This window comes from Acipenser ruthenus, chromosome 1, assembly GCF_902713425.1.
Source record: "Acipenser ruthenus chromosome 1, fAciRut3.2 maternal haplotype, whole genome shotgun sequence".
Classification (NCBI taxonomy): Eukaryota; Metazoa; Chordata; class Actinopteri; order Acipenseriformes; family Acipenseridae; genus Acipenser; species Acipenser ruthenus.
This window is the reverse complement of record NC_081189.1, coordinates 21,051,586-21,074,649: the sequence shown is the minus strand read 5'-3', so window position 1 is coordinate 21,074,649 and position 23,064 is coordinate 21,051,586. Positions and strand designations below refer to the sequence as shown.

General features: G+C 37.3%; 1 protein-coding gene across 1 annotated transcript in view; it reads left to right on the top strand.

Moving 5' to 3' along the window:
• The window catches only part of LOC117409632 (transmembrane protein 232), a 34,223-nt gene extending 12,299 nt beyond the window's left edge, over positions 1–21,924 (top strand). The window contains exons 11-14 of the mRNA XM_059021317.1: positions 137–315; positions 4,643–4,890; positions 19,432–19,525; positions 21,485–21,924. Coding sequence (XP_058877300.1) covers positions 137–315; positions 4,643–4,890; positions 19,432–19,525; positions 21,485–21,658 — 695 coding nt within the window. The 3' untranslated portion in view covers positions 21,659–21,924. The remainder of the gene's footprint in view (positions 1–136; positions 316–4,642; positions 4,891–19,431; positions 19,526–21,484) is intronic.
• Positions 21,925–23,064: the final 1,140 nt, after the last annotated feature.

The window sequence follows — 23,064 nt, the reverse complement described above, 5'->3', positions numbered from 1 at the left end:
CTCCTTTAAGGGCTTATAAACTGCAGTCATCCATAACATATTAGGAACGATGGTTTCAAATAAAGCATGAAGGGCTTTAGAGCATAACAAATTTAAAATAAATGTTTTTTTAAGAGGTGTTTTTATTTATCTATAGCTGAAGAGAAAGCCTGGTATGTACGTTACAGTGCTGTCCACGCTGTGGTGAAGATTTGGCAGCACTTGCATGGAGACACGGCCCGAGAGGGTCTCAGGAATGCAGCATGGAAGGCCCTTCAGAAACAACAGAATGACGAGAAGGACGGACGAGTTGTAGATGCTGTCAGAGTCGCTGAGGTACACGGCTATGATCATATATACATAAACATGATAAGTCCAGAATATAGGAAGGTATAACAATATAAAGCAGCCTTCTGCAGCTTGTAGTTCAGCAGGTGGACTATCATGAAAGAAAGACTCAAATAGGAGCTGAACATCCTGGATTAGAGGGCTGTTTTCATGGTTTTGTACCTTCAAAGACTTTTCAGAGTGAAAAAATGGTACAAGTTTAAATGGTACAAGTTAAAGTGGTACTAAAGCTAATAGTGTCAGGGAATAGACTCTAAATCCATAGGGACTACACCTGTTAAAATAGACAGAACCTAACATGCCATTTCAATTCTCACGCCGTCTGTCTATTTGACCTTACTGGTTCCAAACTGATATCACCACGGCTCTAGACGATAATGGTTTTTGGTCATGCTGCTTTTAGCTAGATTGCCGCGTGAGTGCTCTATACTGTAATATTTCTGCCTTCCCCTGCAACAAAATACATTTTTGCTTGTTTCAACACAAACTAAGAACCAGAGAACGAAATTATGATCCTGTCATACAGTTGTGTTCCCCATAACACTGCAATGTCTGTCGCCCTGCAATATTCCTTTGACTATAGCTTTCTTTATAAAGTATTATTTGAGCTCTTATCTCACTGCTCAATATAAAGTTCTTCTCCATTTTAGTGATTGCTTCAGCATTCTTTTTAAAGTTAATTGATAATCAGGCAAATGGTTGTACCAGTAATCCCAATTTCTACCAGATTTCTGACAAATACCTGCTTGAAATTCAGAAAATAAAAATAAAAATAAATTTAAAAAAGCACATGATTTTATAAATTCCTTGGCAATACCTTAGTTTTGGATGATAAAAATGCAAAAATCAAGATTACTACATATATTTGGAATGTCTTCATTATTTCAGAATTAGAAATGTTTGCATTTCTTCACAATCTAGGCAGTTGAGTTACTTTTTGGTGGTATGCTCAGGGTTATGGTACTGTATAAAGTAGAAGTGTGACATACAGGACCAACACAAATAGCCTCCATGGGCCTCATTTACGAAAGGGCACTAGATGTAGATGTAACGTGCACATTAACCCTCATAAGGACACATCGCAAAACTGATTTTGCTGGTAACCTGGGGTCCACCTGGACCCCAGCAATAAAACAACATATAACTAACAACTGGAGTGAATGAATGAATGAAATATGTATGTGAACACTTTATTTTGCTTTTCCTTTACTTCTACTGTATTCTGGATGCTGTAGTTTATTCTAGGAACATGTCACAGGCACATGAGATATCAAAAGCCCCAAGCCTCCTCTTTCATTTGGTATATTGACTGTGTTCCTAGTTCTTTCCATTTTTGAGTTACAGGCAATTGAACACACTTACTGATTTGCTGCTCGTCACAGCACTGGAGCACTGAATGACGGGGTGTTACAAAGTACGCATACGGGCATGCCTGACTTCAATGGAACGCACAAAGCCTGCGCTTTTAAATTATGTTGAAACCGGAACGCTATCTGTTGAAGCGAATGAGTAATAGGCAACAAACTAAATTTAGGAGCGGACTCATGTCACATGACTCAAGCCTTAGTTTTGGTTTGCTGTAGTTTCGCTTAGTAACGTCTGTTCAGGATATACGATACATCACTGGAAAGCTATTACAGTGCCTGAGATATTCACGCAAGAAGGTCGGGCCTGCCGACACACTACACCTGGGGTTCATACATCATTCATTAATTTACTCCATACAGACACCAAACCTAAAACAATTTGGGAAATTAAACCAGGCTATCTGGACTAGAATTATCCTTTGCATAGTGTAACAGGATGGGTGCCTGACAACTACCTAAAAAGAAACAAAAATCAAGTCACTAGATCCACATAATACCTGATACTAAAGCACTGCGGGGTCCCAGGTACCTTATGAGGGTTAAGTAGCCTAACGTGCACCATAAATCAAAATTTACTGCCCCATTTACTAACAGAATGCATTAATTTACGTGCACACTATTTGGCTAATTTACATACCATAGCATGCGCACTACTGGGTAGATGCAAGTATAGGCGCAGAGCAAATAATTGCGGATGCAAAATTCAAATGACATTGCGGCCAGAGAATTATTTTGCACTGCGCCCTATGTAAGCATAAGAGCAATGCAAATTACTCAACACACACAAATAACCATCTGCAATTATGATAATGAGGGTCTCAATGAGCGCATCAGTCTATTTAGCGGCTGCACTTGCACAGTTAGGAGTACAGAGAGCAGTAGTCGCTGTATGACATTTGTGGAGCACGAAAATGCAAACCAAAAAAAATATGTCAGAGCAAGTGCAGCAAAGTCCTTTTGGCGAAAGGAAAAGAAAAGAAAAGTTTTCTGAGAAGGAGCTGAGAGTCCTTATGGCTGAGGTCACTCAGCATGAAACAGAGTTGTTTGGAAAAGCCTCAGCCAACATCAGTTATGCTAAGTTGCTCCAAAGATAACCATTATCTGGAAGGCAAGTACATGGGTCAATTAATCTATTTAATAAACAGTGGTAGATGTAAAAAGCATTGCCCTTTATCTTTATAAGTGTGTGGTTATTTTATGTATTATTTATTGTTTAATAATGCATTTGCGTTTTGTGTTTATGCTGTTCTTTAAAAAAAAAACATACCAGAAAGCTATTTGCCATCCTGAGCTCTACATTAAATGGATTGATTATACTGACTTGTTGGCAGATGTTGGCCTAAAGATTTATAATCTTCTACACATAGGCTGTCTCCATGTTTCTATCCTCTGCTAACAGGAAGCAACACTCAAATGTATTTGCAGCAGAAGCAAGCCTATTATGCCAATAAAAAAACAGGACTGATGAAGTCATTACATGATATTTTAAAAAATACCAGCTTCATTTGTTATTGCAAGATGCTTGCCAAGGACTGGCATGCAAAGACAATTCTTTTTAAATGTTTTGGAGAAAAAATATAGTACAATCCACAGCAATTCAATTGGTCAAGAAAAAAGCAAAAGCCAATAAAACAATTATCCCAGAAGAAATGAAATCACCTTTAAAGATAATAGTGAATACAGGGCTCCTTTGCAGTGAAAAGCTAATGCACGGTTATTCATGGTAAAATCATAATTTATATCTATTAATCTGAACTTAACTGTAGGACAGTTTTTTTTTATGAAATGTAAGATATAGCCATTTATCTTCTGTCTCATCCACCAGCGCACAGCAGCAATGCAAGGTGTGAGTAATGACTGCAATTAGAGATTGCAAATTTGAAGATACTTTACATTTTCAAATGATGCTTGGATATTAAAGAGTCACATATGCCTGCATCTGAGAGCAAATTCATGTATTATGCATGCAAATTGTTTAGTAAATGTTAACTCTGTGAGAATACCACTCAATTGTTCAGGTTTGTCCTGAACCCAGATACGTTATTAGTAAAGATACATATGAGAGTGTTTTAGGGTGCTTCCTTTAGAGACGTATTTACCCAGTGTCTCCAATACCATGTTCAAGAAAAAATAAAAAATAAACAAGCCTGACAGTCATCCCTGTCATGGCTGTAAATATAAATTCTGGTCCATCAGTAAAATTAAAAACTAGATCATCATAACCTACGGTAGATCGACTGTAAGTGTAACTGACAGCCTCCATACACCTCCAGATTACAGTAACTTGTTAAACTTGTTAGAGGTAAACAACTTGTGCGAAAGGAGGCCCTTAGCAAGTTCCAACACAATTGGATAAGCGATTCTCTAGATATATGTAAGCGATTCTCTAGATCTGTGTGACAAACGTAGGCATGATACTATAAGTGCTCTTAATGATAGTAAGTGTCAGGGGGCCATAAAAAAGTTATTCTGTCTAAAAAAAAAGAATAAAATGTTCTGTTAAAGTGGTTTGGTCCAGGTTAAAGTGGTGCAGGTCTGGTAATTATTTAATTCAAACTTTTGGCCATCCAGTCTTCAGTTATTATCTGTAATTTTGATGACTAGTCAGTTAACTTCTTCAATTTAAACTGACTATGTAGAATATTAAGTTTGTTATGACATTGCGAGGGTGAGATACCATTTATGGGTTCTTATGGGGAAGTGATTTATTATAAATAATAAAGGGTTCTATTTCAGATATCTAAAAAGCGGAGTATCTTACTATCGCTCCAGTTTGCACTGTAAACATATATAAGTATTAAAATAATACATCCAGCTGGGATGGTGTTTATTACTCTTTTCAGAAACATTGGCACAGTCTTGAATACGTGTGGTCCAAGTCATTTGCTCCTGTGTGGGTATGTCAGATTATTTTCTTTTTCTTCATTTTTTTTTTTTAATTCTTCTAGGCTGAAGTCAGTGGTCCAGCAAATCCATTCTCTAACGGGAGTTTGAAATCTCCATCAGCTCCTGGTAACAGTGCACCATCACAGCATGTTGGCTGTCGAGTTGCCTGCATGCTGTCCCAGCTCTACCTCCCGCCCACTGATCCTCATCTCTCACTCCTGAGAAGACCAACAAAGCAAATCCCTCCTCCCAGGGCCTCGCTTCCAAAGCAGCCAGCTGTGAAAAAGAAAGTGACACATCTCTCCCTCAGGTATATTGCACTCCCTTTCAATATAACTTCATGTGCAGTTACACAGATAAGGCATTTTCTGGGAAGAGAAACATAAGAGTGGCAAAAAGGGCAAACAAAAACATGTAGCATGTTAAACATTACTGTGCAAAACTTTAGAGGTACAAAACTTTAGCGGTGCCAAAACTTTAGAGGTGCAAAACTTTAGAGGTACAAAACTTTAGCGGTGCCAAAACTTTAGAGGTGCAAAACTTTGGTCTAGTCTGTTCAAACTTACTAAAACAGGTGGTGCTTGACTGGCAATCTTCTCATAAAAATGAAAAAAAAAAATGTTGTTGCTTTTATCCGTTAAAAAATCTTAATACCCTTTTAATACTCTTCTCTGACTGCTTTGAAGTGGACACAGCCCATGCCCAGGCTTAAGATGCACTTTCACACGTGGGTCACATTGAGTTTTACAGCCTGTATAGATTAAAAGTTAGGTGAAAAGTGGATATTGAAACAGCATTATAATCAAACTAAAAAGTTTCATACAATGAATTTTATAAAATTGGCATTCTTTTGATCTATGATATGAATCAGAATTAGCTTTTTTTTCAACTTGGCTATTGTTAATTGTTAATAGTGCCTGGGTGTGTTAGTGGTTAAGTACTTTTGTTTTGTTTTGTTATTATCTAAAAGAATAACCTTCTGTGAACCAATACATTTATTTTTAAATGAGCATGAAAATTCAGATTGTGTTTGCGTATTGTGTATTTCAAAATGTCATACTCACGATTGAGTATGTGTATGCATTTGCACGACCTTCATGCTTGCGGATTGAGTATATGTATAGCTCAAAATTTTAACATGTGCCATTTTTGCAAACTTCTATGCCAGTAATCATTTTATGAAAACAAAGTAATGGACCACATATAGCAATAACACAACATTCCTCCAGGGCTTGAAATGAAGCCAGATCTGGATTTGTCCAATATAAATTCAACCAGTCCACTGAAATATCAAATAATTCGGCCCAGGGGCATTTCTTGTTAAAAAGCTTAATTGTCGCAGGTCATGTACATCACTTCCAGTCTCACCGACTAGATAAGGGGAACTTGTTAATCAAAATGCATGTTAACGAGATCAAGAAAAATGAATGGAAGCATAATTCGCTGTTATGGAAATTACTAGCGTACAGGGAGACGGTTCTCCCACCATCGAGCAGCAGCCAAATGGAAATAAAAAATAATGGGAATATCTATTTTGTGTTTAATTTGTAATAAATTGTGTATTTTGTTATGCAGAATGTACATTTATTTAGAACACAGTGTTACAAGCGCAGTGTTACAAGCGCAGCACGCATGCTTACATCATCGGTGTCTGTTTCAGGCAGAGCGTCCTGGTCGCTAAGGTGACACAGCTGAGAATTCTTCCTCTGACATCCCCTGTTTGCTGACTGACAGAGTTCCAAGCATGCTTTAGCAAACGCACTGTATCTAACAGAGACATTTTATTTACACTGAATTTTCGTGGTGATGCGCATCGCTTTTCTCTTTCCAGTCATGCTTGCTGTTGCAGTCAGTGCTGTTTTTTCAAACTGTAAACCTGACACTGCGTAGCTAAGGTACAGTACAGGGGTAATCGCTCAGTAACGAGGTGCAAACAGCTGACTGATCGATGTGTCAAGCTTTTACTACAATAAAGTGCTGCCTTTTGTATTGAAATCTATGTGAATGGCAAGGTAGCGAGGTGAAAACAGCTGATTGGTGGATTAGTAAGAGTGATTACTACAGCATAAGCAGTGTGTTTGTAATTTAAATCTATGTTAGTGGCACATAACGAGATCCAAACAGCTGAGTTTGCCCAAAATATACGACGTGCTTAACACAGTATTGTAGCGTTTCACGCAGTAGGCAGAACAGAAGCAGACAACATGCTGCTTTCAGGTTAAAAGCTTTATTTATGATCTCTCTCATCACCCTACAAAGCCCACTGCTCTAGCTGCTTGCCCTGGAACGACAACAATGAGCGTGCAACACCTCCTTTTATAACTTAGCTCTGCCCCTTTATGCTAATCGGGTGCCAGAGCGAACAGCTATCCCATTGGTCCCCAGCCGCACACTAGGACCAATGGGCACACACAACCAACAGCCAATGACAGGGGCCAGAGCGCACCATGCATGCAGGATAGCTCGCACAGCCACAGGGACAGATCAAACCCGCAACTACAGGTAATACAGACGGGGGAAGTGGAACACAATACTGTGGTATTAACAGCACACACAGTGGAAACAAGAGGGAATACAGTACACAAACATAATACACGGATCGCTACAGTATAAACAATGCCGATGTTATTGAAATCAATGGGAATGGCAAACGGCAAACGCTATTTGTCCTATATAAATGGCTGCCCGAAATAACCCTATATGGTGTAAGTGGTGGATGGTACAATTTTTCTTTTCTTTTATTGGATGGGGTGGTGGGTGTGGTAGACTTGTCAGCTCATGAAGTGTAGGCTATGTAAGCTTGGTTGGAATTTACATTTGTATGTATTTTAATATGCACGATTGTAGGCTATAAATAAATACTTTTGAAGTACCATTTGTGTTTGTAGTTGTTAGCTATATTATACATGTATACCATGTAGGTAACATTTCATTATATATGTATTACGTTTTTTAAATTACAATAGAACTCCCTAAGAAGGATGCATTGCAAATCCGCAATCACCTGTAAGGAAACTTTATTGTAATAGTATGCTGTTTTCAATACCAAGATTTCATTATTTACTCTTAGGTTTCTATTTGTATAATTCAAATAAAATCTGCAGTAGAGGTCAGTTGTTATATATTGTACATATCCAGAGTTCAGCTAGGCTACAGTTGCATTGATCATTTCTTGGTAGTAATATTACACTGGTTGCAAATAACAGTATATCATTTTAGCAATACAACAAACGTTCCGTAAGGTTACAAATGGTTAAAAGAAGTGAATAAATCTCATTCATAACCACAAGTACAAAAAAGACAAATATATTTTCATAACTACAAATATTGAATTATCTAGGTAGTCTTACAATATTTACCTACGAATATGTCATCTGGTGTACAGGGAAATTAGCACATACGTTCCAGATGTTATAGAATGCATCACAAACCACCTGCACGTTTAGTGAATGGAACCCATTCCTGTTCACATATGTATAAGCATGGTGCTGCAGGGATTTGAGTGCAACGTGTGTGCAATCAATAGCTCCCATTACTCCCATTACCAGCAATGTCATAAAACTCCCTTTTAATGTTTTGCATCTGCTCCTTATTAAGTGGGATACTGATACAATCGTTAACCCTCTTTATCAAGTCACCCGTGACCCTTTGAAATAACCCAGAGACAAAGAAGGACAATGCTGCCAAGCCAACACCTTCATACGGCACGGCCCCTTTTCGTAGGCAATTCAAGGTCCTTTTGTCTGACAGATGTCTACAAAATGCCCTACACAGGCGCAATCAAGTTTTTTAGATCATCATCTGGTAAATCAAAGGAATTAACCCTGGTCCTGTACACCCTCTATATATATATATATATATATATATATATATATATATATATATATATATATATATATATATATATATGCCTGTATACATAGGCCCGTAACCCGTAGGGCAGAGGAGGCAGTGCCACCCCCTCCTTCTTTCACAGCCAGTGTCATCTTTATGGCACTTAAATGGTAAAGTAATTAAATGTCCCTGGCAGTGGACTGTCTCTTTTTAGCGCAAGCAAGAACTTGCAGAATGGATAAAACTGTGTTGAATTGAAAGAACGCATTTGAGAGCAAAATGTGTACAGTGCAGCAGCATGATTTATTTTGAGTTACCATACTTGTAGTTTTCAGTCTAAAGTAAAAAGTAAGATCATTTGGTTTTAATACTGTACTGTATAGGCATACTGTACATATTTATATATTTTTTCATAATGTGTAGCCTTCCCAAAACACATTTAGTGTTATTTGAGTGCAATAATTTATACATTTAAAATACATTGAGCACTATAAATGTATGTGTGTGCGATTTTATTGTATTTTTTTTTTTTTTAAATCCTGACACCTCTTAATGTCAGACAAACATATCCAGTTTAGCAAGGGGCTACGGTATGGTTATGAAAAACGTTTTGATAGAAACACATTTTTTATTTGGGTGTAAAGTTTGGGCCCTACTATTCGGATGGGATTAAACTGCCTTTCATTTTATATACAGTATTAAAATAAAAATTATAAACAGTATTAAAATAGGTAAAATGAAGACGGAACAGAATGGATTGTACAGGTGTTTACATTTAACACAAACAATGTTGTTTTGATTCTTGCACCCTTGCATGTATAGACGTTATCCTTCGGGCACCCTCTGCTGCAGCAAACCACAACTCAACTCCCGCTATTTATTTGAACAATGTCGCACGACTTTCGCAATGTATAATGCTAGTGATCTCGCAAATTTAAATTAGTATATTGCAGCTGTCTTCATTAAGATATTTTCTCTTACTACATACGACAACATTTTTACTTTAAGTGTCGCAACGAAAATGCAAATTGTGGTATGTTCTCGCCTGCGACTGGCCCATCTTAGAAAACCTACCCCTGTGTGCTGTTATGTGAAATATTGTGCTGCTGTTCTTTAGTGTACCACTGGATGGCACATGGTGTCCATAAGTAATATTCTGGGTAACAGATACACGGGTGCCACACTAATAGCTCAGAACAATGCTTCCAATAAAAGGGCATTCGGCTCATGATGTGGTTTAACTCTGTGGTGAAAAGATTTATTTTTAATCTGTTATCTTCTCATATATCACCTCTGCATTTGAATATGTCCTGTCCTTTTCCTCAGCTTGCGCTATGAACACAATATAAGGAAGCTGTATTTAGGCGATCTATGGTTTAAAAAATAATAATAAAAAAAACGTTTCCTACAGATATTCCATAATGTTGTTTCTTTTGCTGTTGTGTCTTCATACTGTGCTTCCATCTCTAAAGTACATATAATTACATAGTTCACTAATAAACTGAGGTCCAGATGGCAAGGATATTTATGTACTGTAGATGTTTAGGTGGCTTGTGAGATGTATTTTGGAGGTGTTATTTAGCAGGTGTCCAGATCAGAAAGCCTATTTCAAAATTAAGACTGGCACTGTAATGAATTGATTTGATTTGATAACGATTGACCTCCCATACCGTCTTTCACCCTTTTGAGGTTGCAGTAATTTACCTGGTGTGAGAACTTCATTATCCAAGGTATGAGGTGTCGTTAACACTTCTGAAAAGCAATTCAGCACCAAAAAAAAAAAAAAATTAAAAGGCTCAAGGTGTGAAACAGAATCAGTTGTGGGATCTGCAACACTTTGTTTTGCAATATGACACAGCAGCAGCCAGTAAATGATTTATTATTTATTTATTTATTTATTTATTTTTAAACCAGCATCTGGGATTGAGATGTTTAAAGATGGAAATGTTAAGATTGATCAGTCTGCATGCTTGATTTTGATGCTTTGGTCAATAAAATGATTGTGCCTTATATAAGATAGGATACATATGAATCCCGATACATTGTGAAATTGTACTTTGTTCCCAGGGTTGACTGATTTAAATCAAGTTTTTAACTCTTACTGTCTATAAACTGAAACTCTGTATTCTGATCACAGCGCAAATGCGAGTGCAAGCGCTAACGGCGCTTGGCCCCGATTCTGTGGTGCATAAAAAAAAAAAATACTGCACTGAGATGGTATTCTGAAGACATGTCTTACCCCATTATAGAGCGCCTGCCCCATCATTAACATACTCGCCGAAGCGATTCTGATGACAGTGCAATGGGGTCCCAAATAGACAACTCAGCACTGTGTTAAGACCCGCTGAAACCAGGTTTATTTAGTGGTGCAATCAGGAACTTTAACAACTGAACACACTATAAAAAGCAAAGTAGTCCTGCATATTTGGACTGACACAGAAAGAGGAAATCAAAGAAAGAAAAAGAAAAGAATGACTGGGATGAGTGAGGGGGATTTTTCTCTGGCGTATTTCATCGCTAAATTCTTGTAGTTCACATTTAGAGGATGCCTCAATGATAAATAAGCAGTGTGGAGTAGTGGGGCAGCAGTGTGGAGTAGTGGTTAGGGCTCTGTACTCCTGACCGGAAGGTCATGGGTTCAATCCCTTGTGGGGGACACTGCTGCTGTACCCTTGAGCAAGGTACTTAACCTAGATTGCTCCAGTAAAAACCCAACTGTATAAATGGGTAATTATATGTAAAAAAATAATGTAATAGCTGTATATTGTGAAAATATGTATAATGTGATATCTTGTAACAATTGTAAGTCGCCCTGGATAAGGGCGTCTGCTAAGAAATAAATAATAATAATAATAATTTTTAAAAAATAAATAAATAAATAAATCTAAAGATCGCCAACCCTGTTTGTCCTGATTTCCTGAGTTGGCCACATGCGATAAATTTTATAACAAATGTGACTGTCATGAAAACAGATCTGAAATGACCTAATAAATGATTTATTCTTGTCATTGTAGTCAACGTACAAATCAGCTCTAGCTAATCAGCATTTTTTTTTGTATCAGATGCATTCATAATTTTAAATTATAAAGAAGCATGGGAAAGGTGAACCTTTGATCCACCAAAAGATTTATATTAAGCATATTACATTGAATTTAAGTCTTTAGCAGAGTTTAGAGATTGAAAATATCACAGACAATTTGTTCAAGTTTTTATGTTGTGGCAAATTAGGCTGTTCTACCTGAAAATATGTTGGAATTCTTGAGAATGAAAGCAACTAAGAATCAGATCTTTTAAAAGCATAAACTAAATGTGTTATTTGTGTATCCAAAAACAGATGTGACATTGGAGGAACTATTAATATTTCCTTTTAAAAGGAACATTTAGTCATCACTGTTGAACTCTACTTTCTGCAGACCAACCGGCTCTATTGTTTTGTACCATCAGATTTGTTTCATTGTTCAGAAAAAAAAAATCATAAGTGAAGCTGAACTAAGTAATAAGAGGACAAAAGGATATTAAAACAATTTAAACTCAGTTAATTCAATTCATGGTACCATGATAAACCCCTTGTATTCCTGGTAACGTTGATCCTTGTCAGTGGCTCAAACTGGTGTAACTTCTCTTGTGCTACCATTATTAAGGATGTATTTTAGCAGCTCAAGCCAGTCGATAATAAAAAAATAAAGCCCCTGTAACACCAGTGTAAGTGATCTTTACACCAGCGTGCAGCAGTTAATGCTGTAAAAGGGAGACTGGCTTGATTTCTCTGAGCTTCTGCTGTCCAAAAACAGAACTCCTACCGTAATGATCTTCCTTTGCTCAACCAGATATCCTTTGCTCAATTACTTTGGTGAGGGCACATTCTGTGTCTTAGGAAAGCATGGGATCTCTAAATAGGTGTCTAAAGTGCCCAGTGATGTATTTTACTCCCCTCTCCTTCTCCCCAATTTGAAATAAGAACTTAAGAAAGTTTACAAACGAGAGGTGGCCATTCGGCCCATCTTGCTCGTTTGGTTGTTAGTAGCTTATTGATCCCAGAATCTCATCAAGCAGTTTCTTGAAGGATCCCAGGGTGTCGGCTTCAACAACATTACAGGGGAGACGGTTCCAGACCCTCACAGTTCTCTGTGTAAAAAAAGTGGCTCCTATTTTCTGTTCTGAATTCCCCTTTTATCTAATCTCCATTTGTGACCCCTGGTACTTGTTTCTTTTTTTAGGTTGAAAAAGTCCCTTGGGTCAACATTGTCAATACCTTTTAGAAATTTGAATGCTTGAATCAGATCGCCGGGTAGTCTTCTTTGTTCAAGACTGAATAGATTCAATTCTTTAAGCCTGTCTGCATATGACATGCCTTTTAAACCCGGAATAATTCTGGTCGCTCATCTTTACACTCTTTCTAGAGCAGCAATATCCTTTTTGTAGCAAGGTGACCAGAACTGAACACAATATTCTAGGTGAGGGCTTACTAATGCATTGTAAAGTTTTAACATTACTTCCTTGATTTAAAGTCAACACTTTTCACTATATATACGAGCATCTTGTTGGCCTTTTTTATAGCTTCCCCACATTGTCTAGATGAAGTCATTTCTGAGTCAACATAAACTCCTAGGTCTTTTTCATAGATTCCTTCTTCAATTTCAGTATCTCCCATATGATATTTATAATGCACATTTTTATTGACTGCTTGCAGTACCTTACACTTTTCTCTATTAAATGTCATTTGCCATGTGTCTGCCCAGTTCTAAATGCTGTCTAGATCATTTTGAATGACCTTTGCTGATGCAACAGTGTTTGCCACTCCTCCTATTTTTGTGTCGTCTGCAAATTTAACAAGTTTACTTACTATACCAGAATCTAAATCATTAATGTAGATTAGGAATAGCAGAGGACCTAATACTGATCCCGGTGGTACTCCACTGGTTACCTCGCTCCATTTTGAGGTTTCTCCTCTAATCAGTACTTTCTGTTTTCTACATGTTAACCACTCCCTAATCCATGTGCGTTCAGTTTGAGAATTAACCTTTTATGCGGGACTTTGTCAAAAGCTTTGTGGAAATCTAAATAAACCATGTCATATGCTTTGCAGTTATCAGTTGTCGATGTTGCATCCTCAAAAAAGTCAAGCACGTTAGTTAGACACGATCTCCCTTTCCTAAAACCATGCTGACTGTCTCCCAGGATACTGTTACCATATAGGTATTTTTCCATTTTGGATCTTATTATATTTTACATAAGTTTACATATAATAGAAGTCAGGCTTATTGGTCTGTAGTTACCTGGTTCGGTTTTGTCTCCCTTTTTGTGGATCGGTATTACATTTGCAATTCTCCAGTCTGTCGGTACAACCGCTGTGTCAAGAGACTGTTGCATAGTGGTTTGTAAATAACTTTCATTTCTTTGAGTGTCACCTACAGATAATCTTCATTCCCACTATCTAGCTCAGTGGTAATTAACCTCTGCACTTCCAGTCCAGGTCTTTGCTCCATCTATGGCCTTAGTTATTACATTGAACCAATTAAATCCTTGATCAGATCATAAAGCACTTATTTAAATATATCTATTTTACCAGGAATACCCCTGTTCAAGCCAATTACCTGTTTCTGACCAGGCAGATCTTAAGCAGTGGATGTTGCCGAATTCTGCAGGCAAGTGATTGGCTTAAATGATCTCTGTCTGGCCTTGACACAAGTCTAACCAGTAAGAATCATTATAGCACTGTGAAGTTAATAAATCCTAGCTGATTTTCTCCCCTAGCCAGCGGGAGCACAAAGGCTAATGCAACTCAAGCTATGGGCCCCAGCCAAGATCAGCAAATCCCTGCGACCAGCATTTGAAGGATTTGGCAGTGTCTGTACAAAGTGAGCAACTGCAGACTTTTTAAAGTGGAGACTATATACAGTACATCCTCGCTATAATACCCTTCATTATAATGAACATTCAGCTATAACAAACCTGGTCCCTGGACCCCAAATTAAAAAAAAACAAAAAAAAACAAAGAAAGATAATATAAAAACACACTCAGTTTTTTGGCTTGTTCAGTAACCATGCGACAAAGCAACTTGAGAACTATTCATGACGTCTGGTTGATTTGGAATAAAAGATGGGATTCTTGCTTGTTGGATTAAGATTTGGTGCACTTTGAAACGATTCATATCAGATAGATTTTGAATAAGTTCAGCTTCATTTGATTAAGCTTTTGCTAAAACAAATCCCTCGATATACCAAACAAAAGGCTTGGACCCCAACAGGTTTGTTATAGCGAGGGTGTACTTTATTATAAATATAGAACTTTCATTCATGCATAAGGACATCAATCGTGGCTAATTAGAATACGTTTTCTTGGAATACAAGTGTTTGTCTTGAGGATTCCAGGAGTTAAGAGAGTTAATTGAATTGAAGAAGGGACTCACTTATCCCTTGATTAAAGCTTCTCACTGTGACATGTATTATAAATCAATGCGCTATAGATCCAAGGTTTTTTTTTTTTTTTTTTTTTTTTTTTTAACCAATTAGATTGTATGATGGCATAACATCAAGGAGAAATGTGACAACCTCGACTCGTAGTTTGAACATCAGGCCCTTGTTCAAAATATGAACCCATATGACTGTATCTTTCATTTCATCTTTCTGTAGTGGTGAACACAATAACAGCCTTTTGCTTTTTATCACTGCCATTCCTAGTAGCAAATTCAAGTTTAGATTTACATTTAACAGACCACAGAATTACCAGAATTATACACATAACAATAAGGTATCTGTCAAATGATCTAAATTGTTGCTAATCTAAATACCAATGTTATGAAATTCATGTTTGTCTTGTTAGATATACCTGTCTGTAGATATATAGGATGGGACAACTCAGTAAGGCTAATATTTTACTGATTTTGACTGATATCCGCCACTGTTTAGATCAATTGAATAGTGTGCAGTATTTTGCTGCTATTTCCCAAGTACAAAACCTGTGTATTGCTGTAACAGATCTGTGAACGAGTGGTTTGCAGTGCTCAGGTGTAGTGTTGAGGCACTGCTCCGGAACAAACACACACAAGACAGTACAAGACACAAGAGCTACAGCGTCGGAGGACAACGCAGCTTACAGGCAAGCCCGCAGGCGCCCGGCAGGCTACAGGGGTTGCTGGTGCGCGGTGAGCCAAAGACACCCTGGCCGACCTAGCCCTCCCTCCCCCCGGGTGGCGCTCGGCCAATTGAGTGCCGCCCCCTGGAAGCTCCTGTCCACGGTCGGCAAAGGAATAGCCTGGACTCGAACTCGCGACGTCCAGACTATAGGGCACGTCCCGCACTCCACGAGGAGCGTCTTTACTGGATGCGCCACTCGGGAGCCCCCTGGTAAAGGAATACCATTTTATCAAAAAAAAAGAAATTAGACTTTTTTTTTTTAAGAACGTGCTGTGCGCTTCTGTAAAATGTTTTCTTCTAAGTTTATTTATCTACGTTGTTCAGTTGCTTTTGCTCATCTGATAATAAACCGATTGATGTTGAAAAGTTAAAAATGTATTGCTATCGTTTCAGTTTTATAAATATGTATGTTGTAAACCGATGTCTGTTCAGATGTTTATTTATTTACGTTTTCTTGTTTTGATTTGTATAATATATACTATTTACAGTGTTTTGAATACAGCTGTCAGAAAGACTGCTGTGGGGCTTCTAGGTATGAGTATATCTCTGGTCCTTCTAGTGTTAAAAAGTAAAACCATATGTATAAATAAACCTCTCCAGTAGTGACTGTTTCTGGTGCAAATCTTTTTATTTTTTTTTAAGCTGGCTCTTTTGACATAAACCGCTGCAACATATTTTTTGTCTGAGCTTCAATAAAAATGCTGCAATTTCTTGTCTTGCTCTAAAAAAAGAGCTATATACTAATAGTTAATTATCTCCTACAGATTAAATTGCTGAAACATCACAAAGTATCACCTTGAAATGGTTAAACACCATGCACGCGGCAATTAAAATGATTGTATTTCAAGCACCCGAGTCATTATTTCTCTTGGGACACATCATTATCATGTTGAAATGCTGTTGGCAATAATTTTGATCAATTAATAGCACTTTGGTACAGACTGTAGTGCTTGTTGTTCTGAAGAGGCTCTGCATCAGATCTCAAACTGAAATACTGCTGCAAAAGGCTTTTGTAAGTGGGTTCAATGTCAGACATACTGGTGTGTGATAGGAAAGCTGATAGGGCAGGCTTGAGACATGCTTGTGTTGAAATGTGGGGTGACTCACATTGCCACTGCTTGTGATATCACGAGTCTGTAAAGGACTCTGTGCTCCATTTTAAATTTCATTGAAAGAGACCGTATTAATGTAAGTGTTTAGTATACATAACATACTTGTTTGAACCTTAGATTTGTGTTACTTGCAGTGATATATTTTAGATAATGGGACATTTCTTGTGTGAGTCATCCAGTCACAGTAATTTAAAACTAGGAATGTGATTATACTTGTTACATGTTCTTAGCAGTGTGTAGTTGACTGTAACTATAGAATGAAACTTGAAAAAGAATAAAAGTATTATCAGCAGTGTAAATACATACAACCAAAATATACGTTTTACAATTCCTAAATGTACACTTTTTTGCTGTGATTTTAAACGTAATTAAATCCATAGGGATGCAGAAAACTAATTCAAGGCTTGATTGATTTTATGTTTGAATTATTGAGTTTGAACATTGCCAGACTGAATATTACAGAAAACATTTCTCACTTTCTATGAATGCTATATGCTGCTCTTGAATAATGTATGTTCTAAATATAATGCTTTTTTGTACCCATGGTGCTTTGAAAATACATCAATTTGAGGGCTCTGAAGCTTTGCATCACTGCGCCAGAGCCTTTCTAAAAGTGGAGGGGCCAAGGTCTGGGGGTGAGGGGGGCATGGTGAGGTTTTAGCCGGGGGAGGGGGGGTTGTGCTGTGGGTGTCGCAAAGTAAAAGTATGTGCAGAGTATAACTGTAACTAAACAGTGTGTGCTATACAAGCGTCTTTTGCCCCCACCCACCCCCGCCCCCCCTACTCCGGCGCCCCTGGAGTCATGATGAAGCATTGTGGAAATTGAAAAAAGGACACTTTGAGTGAATGTTTTCATCTTTTTCACATTTTTATTTCATCTGCTGGTTATATATCATGAGCTCAAACAGACAGTGGTTATGCTGTATAAGTGCATTACCGTATAGTAGTGTAGTAAACATGTTTGAGTAAGAGCTCATTGAGAGTATTCATGTAGGGGTTGGTTTGTATTTTGCACTAATTATATTTTTCCTTTTGTCTCACATCAATTACAAGTTGTTGTGAATTATGGATATTATAAGCTTTACAAAAATACTATGTAGGAAAGGGACTGGGTTCTGAGTCTTGTAATTCAGTATCTTTATTACAAATCTAGAGACCAACTTGGGACTTGTTCCTGAGTGAAGCACTGCGATGTGAATTCATTTTAATGTAAACAAATAAATAAATAAAAAGCACTACAACAGTATTGTTAATTGAAAACCAAAGGTGACATTAATCTGTGAGTTCCAGGTTTTTGGTTTCACATCTCATTGTAAGATACAAATATGAATAAACGGCCTCTACACAGTGAGAACATACTTTTCTGTGTGCATCAGTTCAAGAGGTACTTCTTTTGGTGTAAATTGCAATTTGCAAGTTGATCCACATTTTTACATGGTCATACAGTCTGTGTCATGGAACCTAATTTACATAGAGCCCTGCTGTAGAGATTTACAGGTGTCTGATGAACTTCATTAACCAGAAGAAGAATAGCAGCTGAGTGTGTTATAGTGCTGTAGAATTCCATTCAGGCAATCTGATGGTGAATTCCCATCAGATCACAGAGGTGGAATTACAGCGTTGTTTGTTATTATTTGTTAATTCTATGCATTTCAGAAAACACTACATGGTAAAGAGAGATGCTAAAGGTACTGCAGGTGATGTTCCGGGACTGCTTTGTTTTTGTTCACAGAACACAACCATTTCTGTTTATAATTGGTATCATTTTCAGATTTATTCAATTTTTAATGTTATGTTTAGAAGAAATATTAACAAAAAAACAGTCAAATTCTTGTGCAGATTTTCACTGAGTTCTGTTCTGCTTGAGCAAGCACATCATTTACATCATTGTGTTTCTCAAAAAATGTACCATGTAATTTCTCCCTTTCTATGTCGGCTGCTAAGTATCTAGGCTTTTTATTCCAGTTGAAAAGAACGTAAATAAATCTTCCTTGGCAGAAATTTTTGGAAACTGCTGTGGTGATCCTGTGTATCCAGAGTTGATACATTCACCTCCCAGCAGTACGGGCTGGGGATGGAAACAAATAGCTATGAATAACAATATTTATCACACCATGCTCATAGTAAAGCCTCTATCTGTTCTATTTCATATTGTCTTGATACGAGTAAACATCAAAATGTAAAAATAAAAAACATTTTAGTAACCATGGATAATGGAAAGCACACTGCTCTATTTTAAAACAATATTTAATAACCCAGTACCTCCCAGCCCTGAAATCCTGAGCTGCTAGTCTACATGTCATCCCCACACTGTGAGCTCTAGTGGCTGGTTTTCTGTTCTTAGTTCCTGTTCCATTGGAGTTCCTTGCAAGAAGTTCAGAAATCCAGCTCAATTTTAAGTTGAAATCCTGGCTTCAAATCAGGCTTCCCATTGATCATTCAGATGTGTTGCCTGGCTTGTTGCAGTATACTCCCGCAGCGGGTGTTATTATAAAAAAAGCAATGAGTTACATCAATGAAAAAGAGAGGTTTAAGAGAGGTCTTGCATACTAAGAGAGGTCTCTGCACTTTGCTATGTGAATAATAAATATCAAAGCAATCATGATACTATGGAAAAAGAGATTGCAAGGATATGTGCAGTTCACGAGACAGTAATAATAAGTAATGGGCTTGTTTTAACACTTCACATGTTTGGTAGAGCTATAGCAATCATATACTGAACCACATTAAACTTTATGTATTTGTTTGTGTTTGTTTGCTTGTTTCAGAAAAGAAATTCAGTTGGCAGAAGCTACTTATAAACCCCCTACAAGCTTTAACAACAGGACAGATAATGATCTGCTAAAGGTGGTAGAGGATCAGGTAAAGTACAAGAAGATATAGTAGCTAAAATAATATATTTATATTTGATTGTGTGCCAAATTTAATTCTAAACCATTCTGAACTGTCACATTAAGCTGTTATGAGGACAGGCACTCTTTAAAAGTCCCTTTCCTAATAAATGCCATTGAGAAACAGTGTAAGACAAAGGCTTTATAAATACATGAATACATTGAATTATTCAGTGCAGACAAAGAAATTCAGGCCAACATAAAAATGTATTAATACTTTATCTCTTCGGCAGTGTAATGGGTGCAAAATGACCCAAATGGTAAACTATTTTATAATGCAACAAACTTACAGGAAACGTGCTTAAATAACAAAGATTTAGAATGTTTTCTAACTGAGCAAACAGACGTCTGAAGCATTGAACTTGTTTTATTTGAATTGGCTATACTGTATTAAGACTTTTCATACTACAGATTTTATAAAGCACGGTACACCTAGATGCTCTAGTCTACAAAAAAGTAAACCTACAAAATATTTTTCAATGTACATGGAAACATCTAGTAAATAAAATAGTAAAAGAAAAAAAGTTAATAGGTTTATAACAACTCAATAGATTTGTAAATCAATATCAGAATACTATTGTGAACTTATTGCAAGGTTCTGTTGATATTTACATAAGAAAATTTACAAACGAGAGGGAGTCATTCAGCCCCTCCGGTTCAGAGTAGCTGATTGATCTCAAAACTTTGTCAAGTCTGTAAACATGCAGTAACATTCTACAAAGAGGTTAATGAGTTGTCAATGTGTGCTTCAAATGTAAGGATTCATTAACACAGCAAATTAGCATGCTTAACCACAACCCTTCATGTCCAAAAAGGCCTAATGCTTTTAGGTAATATACATATTTTATAAGCACATCATAAAGAGTATGACAGTTCACTTTAAAATATGCAGTAGTATTACATTTTCTTATGAAAGGGAGTAATCAATTTGCATGCTTGCTTCAAGCATAGTAGCCTTTTAGTTTTTTTAATGTTGATCTGAATTTCTCAGTTTATTATAAAGAACTCCCATTGATCTAGCAATGGCGCCGAAATGTAAAGTATAGATTTCACTGAGCTGCCATGAAAAAAAATTATATTACATTGATTTAGAGTTTTAGACAATATATTTGATAATTTTGTATAATATTCCTTTATTTGCTGTTGCTTTTAACTAGTTTAGTAAAGGAAAGTTATTATGTTTACTGTTATAGTCCCTACTTATAGCAGGTACAGGCCAGCACATACTGTACAGCGTCCTGGAAAAAGGGTTCGGCCACTACCCAACCATACCCATTTTCTATGTTGTGATGTCAGGCCACTTTAGCGTGTATGACACTGGAGCTGTGGGGGTAGTCCCTCTGCAAGACTCAAGCAGAATGTGTCTCCATTCTTCACACTGTGCTCCACTTTGATTTGAGAATTTGTTTCAGTACTCGACTCCCAGTCTGGCAGCAATGGCTTTTATCCTCTTGTCCTTCCACTGCGATATCACATTCAACACAGTTGTTTTTGGATGTCTGCTTAGCTCACTAGTCTCCCAATTTCTCTTGCCACTAATATGACACCCAAATATGACGCCTTGTTCAAAGTCAGCTGTGGCTAGACCTTTATTCCTGATACGATCTGTAACTTGCTGACCAGCAACACCTGACGTGGTACACATATACAGTAAGTGTTGAACTCAGAAGTTTGATTTAGTACATGGGCCAAAAGCAGTACTGATGAAATGGTTCGAAGAACTGCATACTACTCCACTTTGACCAATGTTGGGAGAATAGAAACACATTTCTGACATCTTTTTGATAATCTGTAGATTTGATTTAGTACATGGGCCAAAAGCAGTACTGATGAAATGGTTCGAAGAACTGCATACTACTCCACTTTGACCAATGTTGGGAGAATAGAAACACATTTCTGACATCTTTTTGATAATCTGCTTGTGTTTTAGTGGGCGAAAGAACTTCAGATCAAGCTGAAGGAGGAGGAGGAAAAGGAGCAAGAAGAACTGGAAGAAAAACAGAAGCAGCAAGAGCAGCTTTTCAAGGAGATGATGCGGAAAAGGGAAGAAAAGCTGAACAAGAAAACCAAACCGTATGAGCTTCCTGGCAAAGACAGTGCATGATGAACACTTTATATTTAGGTTTATTCAAGATCAATGATCAGAATAGTGATTAAATCAATAGTTGCATGGACACAAGCATTAGGGACGGTGACAGACCTGCAGAGTCTATTATGGATGTCAGCAGGATAAAGTTGTTTTAAAGTAACACTTTTATGTTTCCAATGGTATTGCTTTTCCTAATAGACAAATTAACCCTTTTGGATCCTTTTACACCATGCCCCTGGGGGTGCTTTTTTATTTTTTGTTAAAAAAAATAAAATTCTAGTTTAAAGAATATCAGTTTTGATTACTTAAATACAGTTTGATAATCAATAAACTGTTTTTAACTTTTTTTTTTGTAAAAACAGATTGATTTTTTTATTTTTTAATTTAGTCTTCGCCAATGGTTTTTACACTGGTTTTCTCCCCAATTTGGAATGCCCAATTATTATTTTTTTATCCCGGTTCACCGCTGCAACCTTCCAGCGACTCGGGGAATGGAGGCTGAAACAGGTGTCCTCCAAAACATGTTCCTGCCAATCCGCAGGTGCCCTCTCAGCCACAGGGGTCACTGGTGCACTTTGAACCACGGGTTGCCTGAATTGTGCACCGCCCCCTAAGAACCCTCGGTCAGCAAAGACATAGTCTGGATTTGAACCTGCGATCTCCAGGCTATAGGGTGCATCCTGCACTCCACATGGAGCACCTTTACAGCCCCAGATTTTTTTTTCTAGATAACTCCTGAGTTAAAGCTTTGTGAATAGGGCCCACTGTTACCAGTCTGAAATATAAATTCATGTGGTAATTATTAGACACATTTTCAATACTATGTAGATATTTTTTAATCCAATCAAGTTCAGTAGTGTTCAAAACTGAACATAATATTTTTCCTTGGAAAAACCAAGGTAAATGATTTCATAGAGGAAGGGCAATGCCAGCAATAGGAGTCTGTTAATTAGCTACTTTCTATTGAAACTGCAACCACCTTCAGGTATTCTCTTGGGCCATAACCCAGTAGGTCAAAACATAATCTTATTGAACAAACTAATATCATTTTCCCAGGATCGATGTACCGACGCACACTGCAACCTATTTTAAATGAAAGCGGATCTATTGGTTACACGACCAGAAGGTTGTGCTGTAATCTTCTTGATTCTGAAGAATTTATAACACCCCCCCCCCCAGTGTTAAGGTATTCGTGAACGAAAAGAAATTGACAGAGAGTAATGGGTTGAAATTAAAAGCAGTTAAGACATAACTAAATCAATCGCCCTACGAATTGATTCTTTGCAGTTAATGTTGTGTCTACCGCCACTGTGACTGGATGTATTGGATTTTGACTTCATGGGGTTTGATGGATATATTTTTAATGACACCATGACACCCTGCAATTTCTCACCTTAAATAGACTTAACAACCTGGTTAAC